The sequence below is a fragment of the Danio rerio genome, chromosome 24, assembly GCF_052040795.2.
Source record: "Danio rerio strain M-AB ecotype USA chromosome 24, GRCz13ab, whole genome shotgun sequence".
Lineage (NCBI taxonomy): Eukaryota > Metazoa > Chordata > Actinopteri > Cypriniformes > Danionidae > Danio > Danio rerio.
In genome coordinates, this window is record NC_141044.1 from 43801492 (window position 1) to 43826445 (window position 24954).

At 32.6% G+C, this 24954-nt stretch overlaps 2 protein-coding genes across 3 annotated transcripts in view; one reads left to right on the forward strand and one right to left on the reverse strand.

The window, feature by feature from the left end:
* Positions 1–22384, reverse strand: part of wdr48a (WD repeat domain 48a) — a 28312-nt gene extending 5928 nt beyond the window's left edge. Inside the window, exons 1-11 of one of the 2 annotated variants that reach the window (XM_087308897.1) lie at positions 22306–22369; positions 10616–10756; positions 9560–9635; positions 9300–9382; positions 6796–6925; positions 3697–3785; positions 2393–2494; positions 1682–1906; positions 1010–1084; positions 679–781; positions 174–271 (exon numbers count right to left, since the gene is read on the reverse strand). In XM_087308897.1, the coding sequence (XP_087165023.1) occupies positions 174–271; positions 679–781; positions 1010–1084; positions 1682–1906; positions 2393–2494; positions 3697–3785; positions 6796–6925; positions 9300–9382; positions 9560–9635; positions 10616–10756; positions 22306–22353 (1170 nt within the window). In that variant the 5' untranslated portion in view covers positions 22354–22369. 2 annotated transcript variants of the gene reach the window in all.
* Positions 1–24954, forward strand: part of katnip (katanin interacting protein) — a 1410884-nt gene that overhangs the window by 1359531 nt on the left and 26399 nt on the right. The window lies entirely within an intron of this gene.

Here is a 24954-nt window from a genome sequence, read left to right on the forward strand (position 1 = left end):
TCAGTTTAATGATACTGTCTATAGACTAACCCTAAACCAATCATCACAAACAAGTGTATATCATTAAAAACTGTATTAGATAATAATAAAAACATGTTCTGTCTGATTTATATGAATTTTTAATGAGTGAGCCCTCACAAGTATAGCAAAACCAGTAAAGTAAACAACGGTACCTTCAGCACATCCCAGTACGCCACATTATTATTGGTGTCTTTGGTCAGAATGTGTCTCTTGTCATTCAGAATGTGGCACTGAATTATACTGGCGCCACCTAGAGGTCCAGACACATCAACACATGAAGATGATTATCATCATTATTAACAATTATTAAAATATAACCATTGTTAGATAAAATACTTCAAAAACGAAATGATATACAATAAAAATAAATAAATAAACAAATTATCAATATTAAAGTGGTTTTAAAGCATATTTTCTTTAAACTCTATTAGTCTCAGCTACTTAAATAAATTGTTGATTATAGAAATGAGGTGTGAAATTCACAAATAAGTGATTAAAACTATTATTTCGCACAAAAAAATCTCTGTTAACCAAAAAAAAAAAAATCATGTTTACAGGAGGGCTAATAAGTTTAACTGTTTGTGAATATCATGACTAAATGATTATATTTATGCGTGCGTGTGTGTGTGTGTGTTTATAAGGAATGAAGGGCAGTACCTTTGATGACCTGCTCAGGCTGTGTGCAGAGTGGCGTCAGCGGAGCACTGCAGTCATTATCGTAATCTCCAGACGCTCGGAAATTATGGATACCCTTCAGAGACTAAAACACACAAACATCATTTACAACAGGCTTGTTGTTGCATTGGTGAAATTCACCCATTAACACTTTTTGTTGATTTTTCTTTGTGTCGGTCCACATGTTTGCAGCGAACAGCAGGAAAGTGGGAAAATGATGTTTGCTGCCCACATCTCCGAACCACTTGAGGGAGGGTGAATACAGAGTAAATGTTCAGTTGTTGGGTAAACTATGAACACCAGCTGAACTCACCCATTTGTTCACTGTGGACTTGGTGGTGGAAACCCAGATGGCGTTGTGTGGATCTGCTGACCGGTCCAGCTCCATCTGAAAGAGGACAAAAACATGGTCACACCCCACCAGTTTCAGTTTACTCTCTAATACCTGCTCATTATACACAGCTGCTGAAGCCACTGGCATTTCTGCAGACCTGCAGAAGCTGATTTAAAATGTATGAGCTCCATGATGTAAAATAAAAATAAATACAATTAAAATGGTAATTTAGCATCATCGAGATTACATTACATTCATTCATTTTCTTTTCGACTTAGTCCTTTTATAAATCTAGGGTCGCCACAGCGGAATGAACCACCAACTTATCCAGCACGCTTTACGCAGCGGATGCCCTTCCAGCTGTAACCCATCTCTGTGAAACATCCACACACACTCATCTACTTTCATACACTACGGACAATTGAGGGTGCTTTCACACCTGTGAATCGATTCGTTGTTCCGAAACAGAAAAGTGCATTTTAAGATGTTAATTAAAGATTACAGGAGCAATCGATTTTATTTATCTTACTGTTATGCACAGATGAAATGTTCACCACAAAACTAGCAGAGTGAGCGAACGAAGCCAGCATGGTTAGATTTGATTACATGTTTACATTAAAAGCAGTCCAGTATAACTTATTCTGATCATACCTTTAGCACCGGTGCCTTCTCTTCACAGATGAGCACCCGTATGTCAGGATTGCGCAAGTCAGTGCAGTATATCTTGCGGTCGCGTCCGCCGGAGTAAACGTGTGTGAAGGCCTCGTTGACCTGCAGAGCCCACACACCTTCATCATGGACGCGATACGTGGCGATGCACCGCTGCTGACCCAAAGACCAGAGCCGGATCGTCCCGTCTGAACTGCCTGACAGACACTGAAACACACAGAGAGATGAACACACTAGATATTTTTCAGGATACTAGTATTCAGCTTAAAGTGACATTTAAAGCACAGCTAGGTTAATTAGGGTAAAGTTAGGGTAATTAGGCAAGTCTTTGTTTGTTCTGTAGACAATCCAACAAATATTGCTTAAGGGGGCTAATAAATTTGACCTTGAAATGGCTTTAAAACAATTAAAACATATTTTATTCTAGCCGAAATACACCAAATAAGACTATCCAGAAGAAAAAAAAGTAGAGGAAATACTGTGAAAAATTCCTGAATGTGCTCAACATCATTTGGGAAATATTTGAAAAAGAAAACAAAATTCACAGGAGGGATTGTTTTCTTTTAGTGTTACTTTTAGTTACTCTATTGTAAAGTGTGACCAATTTAAAGATGAACATGCAAAAACCTCAATAGGTGTTTATTTTATCATTGAAAAAAATGACTTCAGCTGAAAACACAGGTTTGGTCTCACCTGAGTGCCGTCTCTGTTGAGCAGCAGAGATTTGACGTTGTCTGTGTGTCCCTTCAGTTTCATGAGTTTGGCACAGGTTCGTGGATCCCACACTCTTAAAACCTGACCAAAAAGATTGAAGTACATTCACTGACTCATTCTAACAACACTGCAAGCACAAACGGACTACAAATAACAACACAAACATCATCTTTAAAATTTACTCTAGTAAAAACATGTAATAAAAATACACTAAGAGGCAAAAATCACGTTCATAAGGATTTAAACACTGTGTGAGAATATAGCCAGTCTCTAATGGTTCAACTTTTTATTTAGTTCAATGTTTATCTCTGCAGTGCTTATACAATGTAGACTGTGTTAAAGCAGCTTAACATAGAAGTTCTAGTAAACTGAAACAGTGTCAGTCCAGTTTTCAGAGTTTAAATCTATTAAATCATTATTGATATACAGTTGGACACTCATGTGGTCAAATTTTATGTGATTTAAATCATTTTAGTCTATTAAAAGTAACATTCAAGGACAGGATTTAAGCCTGGCTCACACTATGATAATATTAATTAATTCATTCATTCATTTTCTTGTCGGTTTAGTCCCTTTATTAATCCGGGGTGGCCACAGCAGAATGAACCGCCAACTTCCAGCAAGTTTTCATGCAGCGGATGCCCTTCCAGCTGCAACCCATCTCTGGGAAACATCCACACACACTCATTCAGACTCATACACTACAGACAATTTAGCCTACCCAATTCACCTGTACCGCATGTCTGTGGACTGTGGGGGAAACCAGAGCACCCGAAGGAAACCCACGCAAATGCAGGGAGAACATACAATAATAATAATAATAATAATAATAATAATAATAATAATAATAATAATATTCCCAGAGATGGGTTGCGGCTGGAAGGGCATCCGATGGGTAAAATGTGCAGGATAAGTTGGCGGTTCATTCCGCTGTGGCGACCCCAGATTAATAAAGGGACTAAGTCGAAAAGAAAATAAATGAATGAATGAATGAATAATACTAATATTAATAATAAAACATTAACAATTTTTATTTAATTATTATATTATTTATTTATTTATTTTTACATACTGTATGTGTGTATGTTTTATTTTAGGACGTTGTCCAGTGTTGTCAATCTTTGAAAAACAAAATAAAACTATATTGATCGAATAAACCAGGGATGCATCAGCAAAACCAAAATGACAACCACAATTCAGTCAAATCTTAATTTCTGCTGTGCATCTTCTACTGGAAGCTGCTGTCATATCATGGACATTAAAAGCATTGTGATGCCTCAAACCTTTTCAGTGGATCCCGAAACTATAACCGTCCCCATCTGATTCATGGCCAAACTGTAGATAGAGTCCTTGTTTCCGCTGAGAGAAGATGCTGTAAAACACCAATAAAACACTGCATTTATCATCCACATAAAATAAAGTCCAGCACTTACAGACTCTTTAATATCAAATCTGGGTCTGCTGATAAAAGGAGACAACAAACGCTTAATTAACATTGAAGAATGGAAGATTTACATTTTCATCAATGCATTTGGTAAACGACTTCATGCAAATCAATTTGGTTTGTTTGACTACAGAGATAGACTAATGATCATTCATAGAATACACAATAAATTGAGCTGGAACAAATATGAACAAACTAGAGATGCACTGAAAGGAAAACTTCGAATGCACTTGGCTGTAAAGCAAAAATGATTTATTAAATAATATAATCTTGTAATACTTTACATTTACCTCAATAACTTGGATATTACTGATTTAAAAAAACACAGGCCAATAAAACACCACATTTGTAACCCTAGATCAGAAAGCCGATAGCCAAAAATGGATTAAAACTTTAGATTTTTATTCCTAATTGGTGCTAAAATTATGCCAAATTCTTTTTTAAAAATCATCCAAATATTATGCAAGGAAGATCATGTTATATGAAGACATACTGCAAATGTTCTACTGTAATTATGCCATTTTACACTTAGCTACATTGATTTACTAAACATTGCATTAGGATCTTCCAAAGATTCAGATTTTCATTAGTCTAAAAATTCTAACCTTCAAATTACATGTTAAAATGGGTTTATCTGTGGCTGAACATTTGGTGCAACCCTTGAACAAAACTAACCATTGGGCTCTTTTTTAAAGTTTTTTTTTCTTCTTTTATTTAGATTTTTATTGCATTAATTTCAACATTTACTTACAGATGTATTGTATTGTATTTTTTATTTAATGCCATGTCAGCAACCAAAGCTATTTTAATGGCAGGAATCTTTCAGCAATAAATATACAATTTAAAAATCAACAAACAAAATAAAACATGAATTAAATAAGACTTTTTGTGTTAATACATGAAAATCTTTTCTGGTTTCACTTTGTCAAAAATGTCCTTAAAAGAGTTCATTTCATAAAAAGGCCTTCTGGAATCAGTAAAAGCAGGACAGTCCAGTAAAATGTGTTTTATAGTAAGAGGAGTTTTGCAGCACAAACACTGAGTAAGGTTTTCACCTTAAAGCAAAAAACCATGTGTTATTCTCGTATGCCCAATACGACATCTGGTAAAAACTACTTGATCAAATCGATTCTTAAAATGTCTTAAAATTCTGTGTGAGATTTCAGGTTGGATTTCATGTAATTTATTGTTTTCTAATGCATCCCATTCCTTTTGCCACTTGTTTAAAATGTAAGCGTTGATAAAAGATTTCATCTCTGACGGAGGAGTTTGGCATTTGTTCACTACTTGCTTCAAAGCATCTTTAGTAGCTGCATCAGCTCGCTCATTGCCTGAAAGTCCGACATGTCCTGGAACCCAGCAAAAAATGATGTGATAAAACTGATTTTGTTGTTGGTCACTTTTAGTTAAAATATTATCAATCAAAGGATGATCATTCGTTGAAGATTCCATAACTTGGAGGCATGATTTAGAGTCTGTAAAAATGATGGATTTCTTTTGCTGGGCATTTTCTATATACTCCAATGCTAAAAGTAAAGTGCAGGCTTCAGCTGTGAATATGGAGCATTCTTTAGGCCAGGGGTCAGCAATCCGCGGCTCTTTAACATTGCCCTTGTGGCTCCCTGGAGCTTTTTAAAAAATGTTTGAAAATGGAAAAAGATGGGGGAGGTTAATATATTTTTTGTTTTAATATGATTTCTATAGGAGGACAAACATTTTAGCGTTTTCAAATGCTGTAAAAGTGTGTAGAATTAATATTTAATTTCAACATTTCTGTCAGCGAAGATTTGCGTCATAGCCTGCGACACACGTTTCTATCAGCAGGGCGGGATGCCAGGCAGGTGGCTGTTGTAAACAAACCGGGAGATAATAAAGCATGGAAAACCGTACACAGATGTTGACTACATGAAGGAGTCATTCATCAAAATATTAGAACACCTATTTGCAGACTTCAAAAACAAAACCAAGATAATACAAAAAATTAAAGACATACCTCTCTCCGCTACGACAGTAAAGGAAAGGGCTATTAAAATGGCAGGTAACATCACCGGTCAGCAAACCAAGGACATTAATTCAGTGCCCGTTCAATTGCCTGTGATGTGACCGATATTAAACGCGCAGGTATGTGAAGTCCGATGGGCCGCAAGAAGAAATGATCAAATTAATACCACTAAAAGACCAGAGGCTGTGCTGTGTAAATAAACACCAACCACCTGATTTCAGTGGCTATTTAATCATGAAGGCTCATTATGTATTTTTAGCCAACTTAGTCATTTTTATAGTAGGCTAATATAGCTAATATAGATACATACAGCATGTGTTTCCTTCATTATAAGGTTATATAAGGCTTTACATTTTTTGCGGCTCCAGACATATTTGTTTTTTGTTTTTTTTGGTCCAATATGGCTCTTTCAACATTTTGGGTTGCCGACCCCTGCTTTAGGCAGACTGATTCCACAATGTTGTTGACCCAGTTACCATTGCTGCTGCTACGCCATTTTCCACCTTTGAGCCATCTGAAAAAATAGGTGAATGCTGAGAATATTGGCTTCTAATATCCAAATATTGTTGTCTGTAAACATTGGGATGAGCTACTCCTTTCTTCTGATGTCCTAAATCCATATTGATTATGGGCTTCTTTAGAGTCCAATGAGGCAGGGCACTGTGTATTTGACTTAATATGTCCAGGTTTATGTTTAAATTTTGCAGATGTGGGTTAATGCGTTTACTTCAGATGTATAGCATACAGCGCTTTTTACATTGCATATACAAAACAATTAAATATAAGAATCAAGAAAGAGTAGAAGATGAATGAATGAATGAATGAATGAATGAATGAATGATACTTTAGCTCATATTTTACATTAAATTTTAACTCTGGGGTTTGTTTATATTTGACTCAAAGTTCAGTAGGTTTTAGAGTGTATTGTAAACTCACTAGTGACGGTGTTGTTGGATGCGGTCAGCGCTGTCAGTGTGTTCACATCCCAGAGGAAGATTTGTCTGTCCAGCCCTGCTGAAGCCACCAGCTCTTTGTCTTTAGCATACGCTAATGCTTTAACATAGTCCTAAAAAACAAATATATAGTATTATCAGCAAATAAAAAAACTGATGCAATGCACACTTCACTGTGTGTGTAATGAACAGTCAGATATGATTAGTCGCAAGTCTAAAAGGGACAGTTCACCCAAATATGAGCATTTCTTTATGTAAACCTTTATGAGTTTCTTTGTTATGTTGAACACAAAATAAGATAATCTGAAGAATGATGGAGAAGAGCAGCCACTGACATCCATAGTAAGACAAAAATACTAAATATGAAAATAATACATTAGTAAAAATACTGTGGAGGTCTATGGCTGCATTGTTCAGTATATCTACATATGTGTTCAACAGAAGAAGGAAACTCAAACAGGTTTAAAACAAGTGGAGGATAAGGAAATGAAGACAGAATTTACATTTCGGGGTAAACTATACCTCTAGGGCTTGACCAAAATATTTTTGAAGAGAGATAAATAAACACTCAAGTTATCAATGCAGAATATATTCACAAGATATGCTATAGTTCAGTAATAGTACAAGAAAAAGCGATGTTTTCCACCATCATACCAAATGTGATGCTTATTTTATTACATGAAGTCATGATCAGCATGCTCTAATTGTTTTGCATTTATTTATACATTAAGCACCAATAGTGAAGAGAGAAAATAAGTTCACTATTGTTTCACTATAATTCTTCGCTCACTTTATAAATCAATTATACTGATGTCAAGTTTCAATCACTAAAACATGCACATCCCATTTTACAATATTACCTAAACCTGGCACCTAAGCTCTGGAAAAGCCTTCCAAGCACAGTTCGGTCAAAGCTTAAACTAAAATAAATAAATTTAAAACTAACTTAAAATTAATTAATTAATTTTAAATAGATAAAATAAATTACGATAAATAAATAAATAAAAATAGCATAAATAAATATACATTAATCAATTTAATAAATAAATAAAATGAAAATAAATAAATGAATTAAAAATAAATTAAAATATATAAATAAATAATTATAAATTAATTTAAAATAAATTAATAAATTTAAAATATGAAAAAGATTTTAAAAAAATAAAATTAACATCAATAAATAAATGAAAAAAAATAAACAAGTAGTGCATATCTAATGTAAATCTAAGTAGCTAAGTATTTCCCTTTTATAGTGAATAAATATATTCAAAGGCTGCTGAACCTCTGTCTGAAAGGCACTTTTGATCAATTATATAATAAAATTGTTTTGTATTTTCCATTTTGTATTTTTTTTTCCTCAGTGTAGGGCTCTCACAGCATTCTTTTAACTAGTGGGTGCGTCTATAAAGCACGAGTCTGTCGCTCCATGTATGCAAGCCACGCGCCTCCATTGGAAATAACGAACTTGCGCGCACAAAAGACTCGATATGCGACTGGCCCTTACTTATAAGCTTCAGCCACAGTTAATCCAGTGTGCATAGTGTACAAACTCAGAACTTCAAACCAGCACTCAGTTGGCAAAACGTTTGGTTGCAGCAGTTTTGTTCCATGCAGAAACGGTGTTGAGAAGCCTTGACGATTAATTAACCGTGATAAATTAAACCACGGTTAATAGCGAAGACGGCTAATCATTGAATCCCTATGGAGGAGTGGAGAGCATGAGACTGATTCCTGTAAGGCCCTAGTGACAGACAAGACTTCGCATTGATCCTAAAGGGCCAGCCTGTACACCAGCCGGTCACCTTCTCCACAATGCACGTCCAGCCTTCTCCAGCACCTGGACTGCAGCTCTGCACAATAAGTTTGGCCAGAGGAGAAATGGTTGTGCCCAACTTAGCTTGGTTTCTTCCTTCACTTCACCATATGATGAAGTTTGTTCCTCCACTGTCGCCACTGGCTTGCTTGGTTCGGGACTTGTGGAGTTGCACATCGATGGATTTGCTCTTCAGTGTTTGGACTGTCATCAGTGAATATTTAACCACACTGAACTGAACTTTAACTCTGAAAATTGAACTGATTCGGTTTCAATCTACTATGATCTTCTATGTGAAGCTGCTTTGACACAATCTATATTGTAAAAGCGCTATACAAATAAAGCTGAATTGAATATTAGAATATTATGCAAAACACAGGTCACCAACAGTTCAAAAAATAAGTTGATACTGACTGATGTTTTAAACACTATATTGTCTTTTTTGTGCCGTTTCTTGATTGAATTAACATTTTTCTGAACGTCATTTGACATTCATATTTTTGTACCGCCTGATGCAGATTAAATGGGGTGAAACATCAATATTAAATTATGACTTTTAAGACAAAGCATTGTGCTGCAATTATATTTTTGATCATGCACCTGATATATATAAAGAATTATTTTCTTCTTCCCCATTTGCTTACAACATTTAGTTTCATCAAACACATCAGTACCTTGTGCGTTCGCAGTGTGGACATACAGAAGCCCTTATGTGCATTCCAGACCTTCACTGTAGTGTCTGACGATGCTGAGATCACTGTAGAGACATTAGTAAAATGCACACACACAAAAAGAAAATAAATAAAAATATGTCATTGACTTTGATACATATATTATGCATTATCTTATTGAGATAACAATTAAAACGTTGATTTATTGCGCAGCCCTAAACAGTATTATATAATCCCAGCAAACACTCAAGCTAAACACTCACACGTCTTTCCATTGCAGCAGAGGACGATGTCATTCACCCAGTCTGTGTGGTGCTCCATTGATGCAATGTAAGGATCCTGCTGTAGGAAACACTCACAGCATCATTTTAAAGCTCTCTCTCAGTTGTTTTGATATTATTTACTCTGGTTATTTATTTAGGTTTTGTTTATTGCTGGATAAAAGATTAAATCGCAATTAATCACAGCCAAAAAAAATGGTTTTGACATAATTTGTGCATGTATTATAAACACATTTATTATGTATATGTGATAAAAACAAAATTACACAAGGAATTTCATTACATAGACATATAATTTGTTAACATTTATATTTAGGGTTCTTACACATTTCCAACTTCAAAATTTCAGCACTTCTCAAGGTGCATTTTTGTTGCTATTAGAATTATTAGAATGTCGAATTATTAGCCATCCTTTGAAGTTTTTTTTGTATTTCCCAAATGATGTTTAACAGAGCAAAGAAATTTCCACAGTATGTCTGATAATATTTTTTCTTCTAGAGAAAGTGTTTGATAGTCTACAGAACAAACCATTGTTATACAATATTTTATATCTAAATACATGCCTGCATGTGTGCATTTATATACCTAAAAATATACATAGTACACACACATATTTAAAATCAAAACTTTTATTTTGGATGCGATTAAATCACAATTAATTGCCATATCAGAAGCATTGACTATATTCATGGGAAAACCTGTCCTATGCATTAAATATATAATTTACAATCATAACTGTTACTTAATAATCAATCATTATCTAAAAACAACATACAAATAAACAACACTCATACAAAAGATCACAGTAGATGTTCAAATTTGATCAATTATCAATAAATACTGTATAATTGCTCCATTTAAAATATTGTATGAATAAAACATTATTCATGTTTTATTCCCTTTAAATATTTTATGAATAAAAAAAAATTCTTATATTATTTTAAAATGCAAAATTATTGCTAATATTATTATTAAATAATATAATATATAATATTAAAGTATGCCTTTATCCTCTTGGTTCAGTGACTGACAGGTTACCTTGTGCTGGTTGACGCTCCATATCCTAATAATGGAGTCTCGTCCGGCCGTGAAGAGCCGGTTAAGAGCTGGATCCAGCTGTAGCGCATTGACTCCATTACGATTATATTTCTCCACCTCATCTCTGATCACATATGACACCTGCAACACACACAGTACACACTTAAGACCACCTGCAACTATATCTACCAGAGTTCATAGTAATGTAGAAATGTGCTGATATTCAATAATTCAATATATGGTCATTATTAACATGCAAACTGTGATCATTTCTTAGTTAATGTCTACCTAAAATAGTGGTCATAATCTGATGACAAGTCATAATGTGTGTATACAGTTATTAACTATTATAATTCAGCTGTATTAATATAGTGGCTGTATTAAATCTGCCTTTTTCTCACTGTTGATTTTAATTATTAACTAACATTGAATTGCATTTCTTTAGCAATTTAATTTGGTTGAAACATTTGTTTAGTATGAATATTTATAATAAACTCATTTATATAAATGCTTTCAGTAATTCTATCTGTTAAAGTAATACTTTTTGCAGCTATCTTGGTCAATACATAATAAAAAAACAAGAAAATGAGATGCATTATAAGCCGTTTTCTAGATATTATCCATGTTTTAACATGTCTATATGCAGGAATAGAAATAATTTAGAGAATTTTGGGCACAAATGGGTTTAAGGAGCGATACACCAAATTTACTGATTAATTTGCACAAACATGGACACCTAAAGATGAAGATTTAGGGTACATTTACACAAATATTGCTTATAAGGAGAGGAAATGTTTTTCTTTGCATTTCTTAAGTGTTTCTCGCATAGATGAGAATGTTGTAAAAATGATCCAATTCACCAAAACTATTACATTTATTTACGTTTTAATGTCATGTCAGCACCACTGGTTAAATTCATGGCAACACTAATAATAAATATTCAATACATAATTTACATTCATAACTGTTTCTTAATAAACAAGCATTATAAAACTTACAGATAACAACACACTACTGACAAAAAAGGCATACATTTTATTTAAGTCAATGATAAACAATCTAAAATTCTTCCAGAAGACACTTGTTTGAACAAAAATGTATATATATGGTCCGGTAGTTGGCGCTGTGCCATTATAAATATTTTTACTAAACACATTTCCTTCCTTAGGGTTAGACTAGTAGTTAGGACTGCATTTAATAATTTTATTAAACCAAACATCTACTTTATTTGGCTTTTAATTTAGAATAAACCTGTATTATCATGCATTGTGTACAACTTTCGACTAGTGTACAATTGTTTTCCAGTAGAAATGTCTATTCACAATTAAAAGCCAGATCTTTCTTATCATTTTGAAAGAAACTCACGTACATTATAAAGACACACTAAGCTTAGTGACATATTTAATGAAATATACACCCAAAAAACAACTACAAATCTATCACAATTTACTCATCCTCCACTTGTTACAAACCTGTTTAAGTCATTTTTATTCATTTTATAAAATAATATTAGAGTTTTTAAGGATTGTCAAGACGCTACTTTTTAAAAGTGAAGCTAAGCGTGTTTAAACATGTCTATATTGACAAACAATGGAAAAGTAGGTTATCAAAGCATTTAGTTCTGCGTTATGCATTGAGTGTTGTGATTTCTGATTAGGCATGGGCCGCTGGTATTAGATTCTGAAGGTTTCACAGTATCATGGTTAGGGTTGTAACAATATACCGGTATGACGGTTTACCACGATTTGAACGTGCACGATTATCATACCATGAACAATTGCATATCAACGGTTTTAACCCTTAAAGACCGAGACATTAAAAGACCGCGGCTAAAAATAAGTATTGCTCTTAAATGTTTAAATGTTTAATAACTTTTGATCCGCTGATCCGATTCATACAATTCAAAGATTGGCATAAAGAAGAGAATCTCAGCTTTCCAATGCTGTATCACATAACATTCGCGGACTTTCTTTTTTTTTTTTTTTTTTTTTTTTTTTTTTTATTGAAAATACAAAATCCAAATACAACAAAATGGGTTCCAATTTTACAACTTGTGTGTCATATATGGAAGGCTCAACACAAAATAATATACAAAGATACAAATGTAATATACAAAAAACATTCAAATTAAATAAATCCAAGAGTGAAAGGAAAACGCAAAAATTAAATAAATAAATAAATAAAAATTAAGTACAACATATATATCATCTATGGCAAGTTATATACTACAAATAAATTGAACATTTTTAAGGCAATTTTTGTTTTCATTTTAACTAGGGCATCTGAAAATATTTTAAGTTCTTTTTTAAATACAATAAGTAATGGAGGAGTTTTGAAATATCTACATTTATGAATAAAATATTTGGCTAACACAATTATCATATTTATCAAATCGTGCAAAGTAGAGCAATCTTTAGTAATTCCATATAGTACATCTTGTAATGTAAAAGTCAAACCTTCAGCATCCACGTTTTTTATTATCAACCAGTCTTGTACTTTTTTCCAAAATGATTGAACGGCGCTGCAAGAGAAAAATATGTGTTCTGTGTCTTCACTAAAGTGTTTACATAAATGGCATGGTGAGTTTTCTAAGTTAAATTTTATGTGTAAGAAACTATTAGAAGGGTATATATCATTTAATATTTTAAATTGTACTTCTTTTGCCTTGGGGAGAATTGGAAATTTAAGATATGTTGTTCTAAAAAATTTAACAGTATTTTTATCCGTTGAATGAAATAACCTATTTCTTAATACTTGATAAGGGAAACAAGATTGGATAATAATTTGTCTTAAATGTTTATTAGTGCAAAGTTTATTATCAAATTCAAACTCACCAGTATATAATAAGGGAAGGACTGGAGTAATTTTCGAATAGGATAGGTAACTTTTCATTAACATTTTTATACCCGAGGGTATAGCATTAATAACAGTGAAAAATTGCTTTGGATGACAAGCAAATCCGTGTCTTAGAGTGAAAGTATTGTAATCTAGAATATTGCCCCTTCCATCCATTAAGTCTGTTACTGACCAAATGTTTTTATTTAACCATTCTTCATAAAAAATGGATTTGTTCCTGTGTAGAATATACTTGTTATTCCAAATAGGGGTATTGTGAGGTGTAAAATTATGTGTGTGAGCTAGTTTCCAAGACAGCAAGACTTGTTGGTGGAATGCTGAAAGCTTCACTGGGAGTTTAGACAAGTCAAAGTCACATCTGAGAAGAAATCGGATGCCACCTAGTTTGTTAAACAAGGCACAAGGAACAGTGTACCAGAAACTTTCAGTATTACTCAAAAACCTTTGAAGCCATTTCAGTTTTAACATACTATTCATACTTTCAAACTCAATAATATTAAGACCACCTTCTTCATACGATTTGATAATATCAGATTTTTTAATATAATGGGTTTTGTGTCTCCAAATAAAGTCATACATTTTTTGGTTACTTGTTTTTATAAATGCTGAAGAGGGAGCTAAAGCCTGAGCAGGATAAATTAGTTTTGATAGATATTCAACCTTGGATAGAAGAATTCGTCCAAAAATTGAAATATCTCTCTGCAGCCAGCAATTCAGGATACCATTAGCTTTATGTACTTTATTTTCAAAGTTTTCTTTGATGTTAATGTTTGAATCTTTTGAGATCAAAATGCCTAAATATTTCACAGTTTCTTTTACTGGGATGTTACACAGGGATAGATCTGGACTAGGGTGAAGAGCTAAAAGTTCACATTTGTTTAAATTTAATTGGAGGCCAGATGCTTTACAAAAAGAACTAATTAAAGAGATAGCTGGAGAAATTTGGTCTTTATTTTTTAAAAATAATGTGGTGTCGTCCGCTAGCTGACTAATTCCTATTGTTTTTCCGAAAATATTTAATTTCTCCACTGAATTATCAAATGTAATTTTTGTGGCTAACATGTCTACCGCTAAAATAAATAAAAATGGAGACAAAGGGCACCCCTGCCTTATTCCACGGCCAATCGGAAATCTATGTGTAGTGCCAGAAGGGAGAGATACTGAACTATTCATATTTCCATAAATCATTTTGATAATATTAACAAATTTATCACCAAAGCCAAATAATTCTAAGGACTTGAAAATAAAAGTGTGCTCAATCATGTCAAAGGCTTTCTTAAAATCTAAAAAAAGGATAAAACCATCATCCTCTATTAAGTCACAGTACTCTACCAAGTCCATCACCAACCTTATATTATTATGAATCGACCTACCTTTCAGAAAGCCAGATTGGGATTCGTTAATTAAGTTATGAATACCTTTTTTTAATCTATTAACATATGCGTGTGTGAAAATTTTATAATCACTGTTGAGTAAAGTGATTGGGCGAAAGTTATCAATCAATTTTAAGTCTTTATCAGGTTTTGGAATTAGTGTGATTAAACCTTGGTTCATACTTGGACCTAAAGATCCATCTTCAATAGATTCACGGAAAGCATCAAATAGTAATGATCTAATATCATTCCAGAAAAATTTATAAAAATTAGCGGTGAGACCGTCAGGACCAGGAGATTTATTCAATTTAAGCTTTTGAACAGCAGAGTCAAGTTCTTCAATTTGTAAATCGGCCTCACAGCCTTCTCGCCACTCGTTGTTGATACGGGGAATATTAGGTAATATTTTATCAAAAAATTCATTTAAATCAGAATGAGAGAGGTTGGAAGAATACAAGTCACTGTAGAATTTAAAAACATTCTCCCTGATTATAGTGGGGTCTGAGCATTCTGTGCCATTTATTAATAGAGAAAGTATAGAGTTATTCTGTTGTCGTCTCTTTTCTAATCTACAGAAATAAGAAGTACTTTTCTCACCTTCTTCTATCCATTTAGCCTTAGAACGTATATAGGCACCCTTAGCTTTTTTAATGTAGAGGTTGTCAAGTTCTAATTGTAAAGAGATTATTTTAGTTTTTTCTAACTCAGTTAATGTACTATCATTACAACATTTATTAATTTCGTAAATAATATTAAGTTCCTGTTGTTTCCTGACTTTGGCAAGTATTTTACTGTAATTAATAGAGAATTCACGAATTTTATATTTAAGAAATTCCCATCTGGCTTTATTAGAACTAAAATTGTTACTGTTTTTAATATCTAGAATTAGCTCCCTTATTTTTAGACAAAATTTTTCATTATTAATTAAGTCAGAGTTAAATTTCCAATAACCCTTAGTTTTTGATGAGGTATGATCTGTTTGTATTATTAAGGATATGGAACAGTGGTCTGTTAAAGGTGCTGCAGACATTGTACAGTCTTTAGCAAATAAAAGTAAGTTATCTGATACTAACCAATAATCGATTCTTGATTTGCTGGCTGCATTGGGTCTAAACCATGAGAATTGCCTAAGGCTAGGATGAAGATATCTCCAGACATCAATTATTTTAAGGTTAGAACAGAATTTGGAAACCAAGGGATTTAGCAGAGAAGATGTGCTTTTAGGAGGATATCTATCATAAGTTTCATCCGGTACCACATTAAAATCTCCACCCACAACAATATTTTCTGTAGGGTATGATCTCTTTAAATCGGAAATTACAGAGGATATTTCCTGCAATAAATTTTGATTCAATTTAGAATTATTGTAACCATATACGTTTACCAGAATGAAAAAAAAGTGCTCAATATCTAACACCACTGCTAGCCAATGTCCATTAGGGTCATATTTAGCAGAAATTATTTTCCCTGGACAGTTATTAAATAAAACTGCAGTACCAGCCGAGTGGGAGGAACCATGGCTAAGTAAAACTTTATCTCCCCATTGACTAGACCAAAACGAAGAATCTGAAACAGTTGAGTGTGTCTCTTGTAAAAAAACGCATTGAGAACCATTACTTTTACAAAATAAGAACATTGCTTTACGTTTGACTTTATCTTGGATGCCCCTGACGTTAAGTGACATGAGAGAAATTTTGAACTTTACTGGAAACATAACAAAAATAGCAAAAGATGAAATAAAATAACAGAAATTTGTTCACAAAAGAGGAAATCTCAGAACGGGTGGTATAAACCCCAAACAGTTATAACCACAACAGAGCATACCTCCCAGCCTAGCGTTTCTTAACAGTCATATTTCAAACTGTCCTACCATAAAAAGACAACTACACAGTCATGCGGCGTCAATGCGCTTCCCTTCAATATACCCGAACGGTCCACGGTAGTAGGCTATCTTTCCTGCTTTTCGCGCCTGATCGCGCCTGATCGGCCACAGCGCAGCGCGGGCCAGCCGGTCCTCCCTCGTCATATCCTCCGTGAAACGAACTCCGTGGTCGCGGCACACAGATGAATTTTTAGTAGACCTCCAAATTTCGTCCCTGTATTTACGCATTGTGAACTGCACAATCACTTGCCTGGGTTTACCTAGCTCCTTCTTGCCAACTCGGTGCACTGTGTCAACAATGTCTTCTACTTTATGAATCAAATGCGGAGCAATTTCAGCGATCATGGCAATCGTTTCTTTACGAGCATCCTCCTCGGGCTTCTCTTTCATCCCGTTGATCCGGAGATTCCACCTCCTTTTATATCGCTCTAGCTCTGACGTTCTGCTCGCCAGGTCTTTGTGTGATGTTGTTAGATATAGGAGTGATTTGCTCGCTTCTGCACATTTTTCTTTGCAATCTTTAATTTCAGCGGCATTGAATTCAACCGCCTTAGAAATCTCTGCCACCATGATACTGTTCTTTCGCATCTGATTCGCCATGTCTTCTAACTGTTCATTTTGTACGTCAAAACGAGCTGTCAGTGATGTTATGGCTTGCAAGAGAGTTGCGTTAGTGATGTCATCATCATGAGGTTTTAGCTTTTTTTTATCGTTGTCTTTGGTCGGGGTGAAATGGGATGCATCACGCCGTTTGTCTGTTTTAGCCGTTTGTACCTCCATTTCTGGATCTGAGGCCGCGTCCTTCACTGAAGTGATGTATATCTTTGGGTGGGTAGTCTGCTGTGAAGATTTCGGCATTTTGACGATGTAAAACACCCCTGTGGTGTTTAAATGTTGTTTTAGGTAGGTGAAGATGAGAATTTTTGAATTCTAAAGATAAACTAGAAGTTTCGCTAGGCTGCTCGGTGAAAACGCATGCGTTCAGCCCGCCATCTTGTCCCCTTTTTCACATTCGCGGACTTTCAGAGGCTCCGGAATCAGTGCGGTTACGTCATCAACATTTGACAACGCTGATTTGACAAAGAAACGCTCGTCACTGTGTCTCCGGACAAATCAGACATGATACATTGATGCATTATCCCTCCTCCATGCCCAGATTGGTTCAAACTCGCTATATCACAACCAATAAGCATAGGTTTCGCTTTTGTTTGTGGACCAAGGCTGTTTCTCAATTCCAAGAACGCAGAGAATGGACTTGCGTTCTTGTAGAGTGCGGTCTTGCCAGCTGTCCTCGGAAGAACGAACTCAGGAGACCGCGAGGGCAGAGAACGCGTCCTTTGAGAAATGGGATGCTGCGTTCTTCCTGATGGTCATGTGACCTTCACGCGTTTTAAATGGAAATTAATTAAACATTACAGCCTTCATACAACGATTTATTGTTTCCCCCCTCTTCAAAATATATACTTTGCATAAAAACATTATACATATACTCTGCACATTATAAATAAAACAAATTTTAATACGAATTTCATCAAACAAACACAATTAATGTGTTTATTCCTTTATTAAGATGTTCATGTTAATGTTTACCTTCACCGTTTCATTTAGGGAAACTCCTGAGGTAAATAAGTGATATCTCTGAACTTTAATAATAAATCTAAATAAAATGCTGCGCTTCCCACCTCCAGTCGCAATGACTTCTGGGACGTCCAGAGCGAGCTCGCTGTTGAAGTCTGCATCGGTGCGTCCTCGATATCAAGAACACATCCGGGAAGTTTCACGCGTCCTCCGTACTTGCGGTCTTGAGTATTGGAACTGAACTTAGGCAGCTGATGATGACGTTTCACGAGAACACGAGGACGCAAGACCGCTGAAGAACGCATATTGAGAAACAAGCTTTTTGAACAACACGGAATGAGAGAAAGGCATACATTTATGCGCGGCTAAATAAAACGCAAAAAAAAAAAAGTTTTGCATGAAATAATTCTCATACTAAGTACTTTTGCATGCACAGCAGCACAGAAACATGACAAAACAGTGACACAGCAAAGACGAACTGCTGCTCTTGCGGTTTTCAAAAGACGCAAATGAAGATGCAGCTGTTTGTCTGCATTGCAGACAACCATATCCATATCCATAGACAACCATATCCATGCTGGCACATAAAACCTAAGGACGTTCCATATTGAATCTAGTTTCGTTATGTAACTATTTATAGTATAGTAAATATTGATATCTATTTTTTTACTGAGGATTTGCACCATGTTTATTTGGACTTTGACACATTATTTATTATTTTCTTATTTTTTTATTTGTTCATTGTAAGTGGTGTTGTTTATAGTAACTAAAAATATATTATTTGGAAAAAGTCAAATTTGCTTCACTGTTCTATTATTTTGTAACATTTGTAACATACCGTATACCGCGAAACCGTCAAACCGTGGTATTGTTTTAGACGATTATCATACCGTGAAAAATTCATACCGTTACAACCCTAATCATGGTATTGTGATTACTGCTCTAAAACATATTATTTTAAATGTCTATGTAAAAAACTAAAAAAATCCCCTTTTAAAACAATATATTTTATTTTTCTAAAGATTTAAAATATTTTGGAGCAGTAAACATGTCAGGCTAAATAATGAAAATCAACTATTGACTTCAGCTGTGTTCATTAGCTTCAAAAACGTTGATTTCTTTACAATTTAAAACGCCATCTTTAAATATTTTCCTGCTGGAGATACTGTTGTCCTAAAAAAATGTTAATAAAATATCTGACGGTTTTAATACCTTGACTTTTCCAAACCGCGGTATACCTTGAAAATGGTTATCGTTGAGGATCAGCGATGCCGCCTCAGCATTGTGTTGTCTATTGGCCATCGGCGATGGCATTGTCTATCAGCCCAACCCTATCCAGCCTATATATATGATTATTATTATATATTTTTAAGATTTATTTTTGGTCTTTTTGCCTTTATTGAGTGGATACGACAGTATTTTATTTAAGTGGGAGAGGGACGGAAAATGTCCTCGAGCCGGGTTTCGAACACAGGATGCCCTGAAGTGCTAAAGCACCTCATGTCGACGCGCTAACCACTAGGCTATTGTGACGACTATTTATGATTATTTAAAGGAACAGTTAACAAAAAAAAAAAAAAAAAATTTTACGGCTGCACAATTTATTTTTTTAGCATCAATATCGCAATATGTGTTTCTGCAAAAGTCACATCTAAGGATTAGATTAATAATTAAAGATTATTAGTTGTTAATAAATATTATTATTTATAAATACCTTATACAATAATGACCATTTTACTTTATCTTAGATTACTCAATTTCTGTACCTGAATACTGTTAGACTCTCCAGAAAACATAAAGCACTGTTTATTTGACATTTATTTTAGCTCGGTCGCATGAATATGCTTGTAATTTATTATAATTTATGCAACGCACCGCATAGAAAAAACAGACCATCATAGCAGTCCATCTAATGAAATCTTCACAAATAAAGCCACTCAATTCATCTGGTGAAATCATTTCACAATGCCTACTCGCAGAACAACAAAATTTTGCACTGTCAGATTTTTCCAATATCACATAGACCTACTTCAATTACTCTCACACCAAAATGGCTCTTAACTTTGCAGCATATGAAATGTCCTGAACACTATTTTAACAGTACAAAATGGGCAAAAACAATGTTACTGATAGTCAAAACATGTTCAAGAAATATGTGTGTATGTGCTATTAATGCATACAAAACAGTCAGGAAAAAACTGCTGTGCTCAAGGCAGAAATAAGGAGTTTTTATTCTATTGCACAAAGGTGATTTTACTGTGTTTTATGGAAATTAGGACCACGAGTCCACATATATGAATATAATTTTACTCTCAAATCAAAAGATGATACTTAGGTTTTATTCTAATTAGGCTGTAATAAACCCAAACAGCAAAGAGAAATAAAAAATGCATACAATTATTTTATTAAAATTAAATTATTAAGGAGAAAGTCAGAATGTGCAACTTTCTCCAACTTTTACCCAATTGAAAGTCAATGTCTGCTTTTTTTTCCAACTATATTTATTAACATTTTTTGCAGATACAATATCATATACATACAGAAATAAGTAATACACTGTTCTGCTTTTTCACAACTAAGAACCAATGACCATCAGAAAAAAATATAGTAATAAAATGACACAGTAAATGTAAAAAAATAATAAATAATAAATATTTAAACAACAACAGCAAAAAAAAACTAACTACAAAAGTAATAAATAAATAATAATAAAACATAAAAACCTTTATTCCTCTTCTGCTTCAAGATCAATAGTGTCAATATAATTCAACAATGGTTTCCATGTTTTATAAAAGGATTTTAAATACCCTTTTAATGAAAACCTAATTTTTTCCCATTTTAAACACAAAAACAATTCTTTTATCCATCTGTCATGTGAAGGTGGAGATGTTTGTTTCCATTTAGGGAGAATAAGCCTCCTAGCCAATAATAAATAGTAAAGCCACAACGTTCTGTATTGTTGAAGGCAAATTTGGCTCAAAAGGAAATCCGAATAGTGCTGTTAGAGGGTTTGGAGTGGCTGTTATGTTAAAGTTTTTTTCAGAAGTATTGAATACTTTAGACCAAAACACTGTCAATTTTGGACAAGACCAGAACATGTGTGTGTGATTTGCTGGAGATTGTTGACACCTATTACAAGTATTATTTCTATTTGGGTATATTTTGGCTAATCTGGCAATGTCTGCTTTTTTAAAAGAAACATTTTTCATGTTTTTTTTTTTTTGTATTTAACAAAAGAAATACACTCATAAAAGTTAAGAGCCACTTGGATGTGAGAGTAAATGGAGAGAGAACTTTTATTTTAGGGTGAACTGTCCCTGAAATTACAACAGTCAATACATCACACAAAAACAAATGAGTTGCTTCCAAATCATAAAACAACTCTGCAGTTCAAGCACATGTAGTGTAATATCTATATTCAGAGATGTGTATAGTTTAGTGCTCATTGCAAACAAACACACATGCCACTACACGCGACTTGTTTGTATGACAATATTTTGATTTGTTTGCATGTATTAATTTGTGTGTGCAATATATTGCATTTTTACAACATGCTACGACTATACAGGTAATATTTGTGTGGATATGAATGAGTTTAAGCATTAAATGAAGACTGTCATCAACCAGAAACGCGAAATGACCAATTACAGCTCAACATCTGAGGAAAACCGGCGAATATTTAATCTGCAGCCTATTGTGATCATGTAAACACCGTCAAGGCCTGCTTATAGTATCATATGATGCATTAATACGTCCATACAAACTAAATATACAGCATTTTCGGACACCTGCCTCAAAAACGCCCCTAATGTACAGTCAGAAAGGCAGTACAGTAGATTTGTTTGAGACACCGCCTGACCTCCAGATCACTCTGCGCCAAACACACACTCACAACGCGGTTAAAACAACAGTCACACATCTTTCAGCAGTATAAACATTAACATCATCACGAAAAATACACACGCACATTACCAGAAAACACGAAAGAGTCAAAGAGTTACCTGCACTTTCCTGCGCCCCGCTGCATTCTGCCTGTGATGCGTCGCCATCTTACATGTTGACGCCGTGACGCCACTTCCGTCACGCCAAGAAGAGCCGCCAGCCGGCGCGCGCTAATAAAATACGAATAAATATACGCCAAAATGCGCACAGCGATCATTAATTATAAAAAATAAACTAGTGATAATATTTAAAATACATAGACATTTCCGTACAAAACGCCTTTTACAAAACCAAAGACAAGATTTATTGTAAGTTAGGCTAATTTGTTTTTACATATTAATACGGAGGACGAAACCTCAAAAGCAATAAATAAATACGCAAATAATTTAATACTTAAATACACAAATTACTGCATAAATAAAACAATGAATATATAAATACGCAAATAAATTAATAAATAAATACACAAATTCTTGCAGAAATAAAACAATAAATAAATAAATGCGCAAATAAATTAATAAATATATGCACAAATTCCGGCATAAATAAAACAATAAATAAATAAATACGCAAATAAATGAATAAATAAATATACAAACTCCTGCATAAATAAAACAATAAATAAATACACAAATAAACAAATAAATAAATATACAAATTCTTGCATAAATAAAAACAATAAATAAATACACAAATAAACAAATGAATAAATAAATATAAAAATTCCCGCATAAATAAAACAATAAATAAATATGCAAATAAATTAATAAATAAATACACAAACTCCTGTATAAGTAAAATAATAAATACATGTGCAAATAAATGAATAAATGAATACACAAATTCCTGCATGAATAAAAAAAAAATAAACAAACAAACAAATAAATAAATAGCTATACAAATTCCAGCATAAATAAAACAATAAATAAATAAGCAAATAAATAAATACACAAATTTTTGCATAAGTAAAATAATAAATAAATATGCCAATAAACAAATAAATAAATAAATAAATACACAAATTCCTGCATAAATAAAACAATAAAGAAATACGGAAATAAACAAATAAATAAATAATTATAAAAATTCCTGCATTAAATAAAACAATAAATAAATGCGCAAACAAACAAATGAATAAATAAATATAAAAATTCCTGCATAAATAAAACAATAAATAAATACACAAATAAATGAATAAATAAATATAAAATTCCTGCATAAATAAAACAATAAATAAATACACAAATAAATGAATAAATAAATATAAAATTCCTGCATAAATAAAACAATAAATAAATAAATATGCAAATAAATGAATAAATAAAGACTAAAATTCCTGCATAAATAAAACAATAAATAAATAAATACCCAAATAAATTAATTAATATATGCACAAATTCCGGCATAAATAAACAACAAATAAATAAATACGCAAAATAATTTAATAAATAAATATACAAATTCCTGCATAAATAAAACAATAAATAAATACACAACTAAAATAAATAAATAAATAAATAAATAAATAAATAAATAAACATACAAATTCCTGCCTAAAATAAAACAATAAATAAATACACAAATAAACAAATGAATAAATAAATATAAAAATTCCTACATAAATAAAACAATAAATTAATATGCAAATAAATTAATAAATAAATACACAAACTCCTGCATAAGTAAAATAATAAATACATATGCAAATAAATGAATAAATGAATACACAAATTCCTGCATAAATAAAACAAAAAAATAAACAAACAAACAAACAAATAAATAAATAACTATACAAATTCCAGCATAAATAAAACAATAAATAAATAAGCAAATAAATAAATACACAAATTATTGCATAAGTAAAATAATAAATAAATTTGCCAACAAATAAATGAATAAATAAATACACAAATTCCTGCATAAATAAAACAATAAAGAAATATGGAAATAAATAAATAAATATAAAAATTCCTGCATAAATAAAACAATAAATAAATAAATATGTAAGTAAATAAATAAATAAATACTAAAAATCCTGCATAAATGAAACAATAAAAAAATATGCAAATACATTTTAATTTTTTAAATAAAAATCTACAAATTCATGCATAAATAATTATATTTTTTAAATAATTATGCGGTGTGAAAGGAGAGAAAAATCTACTTTAAGTTTAGCATTTTCTTATTTCCCCCAATGTGTAATTATTAATCTGCCTGCACTATTTATATATTTATTCATGCAGTAATTTCTGTTTTTTAAATATATGTATATGTTTATTTGCATATGTATTTATTGTTGTATTCATGCAGGTATTTTTGGATTAAATAATTAATTAATTGTTAAATTTGCATATTTATTAATTAAAGTTTTTTTTTCCAGGTTTCGGCCTCCATACAAACAATGGAAAAGATAAGGAAAAATAATGATAAAAGAAAAATCACAAAAAAAAACACATTCAGCCTAATTTGTTTATATTTAGTTTATATTTAATAAAATGCAATCCAATCTAGCACACAATATTTCAAAATTATGTTAAATTATTTAAAATAAGACAAAAAAAACATTGTATGTAATGTTAAAAGAAGCAACTTTATTTAGTTTTATTTTCAATAGCATTTTAATATTCATGTTCCTCATTTATATTTTGTTTAACAAAGTATATGAGGAACACGAATATTAAAATACTATAGATTGTTTTTAACGATTT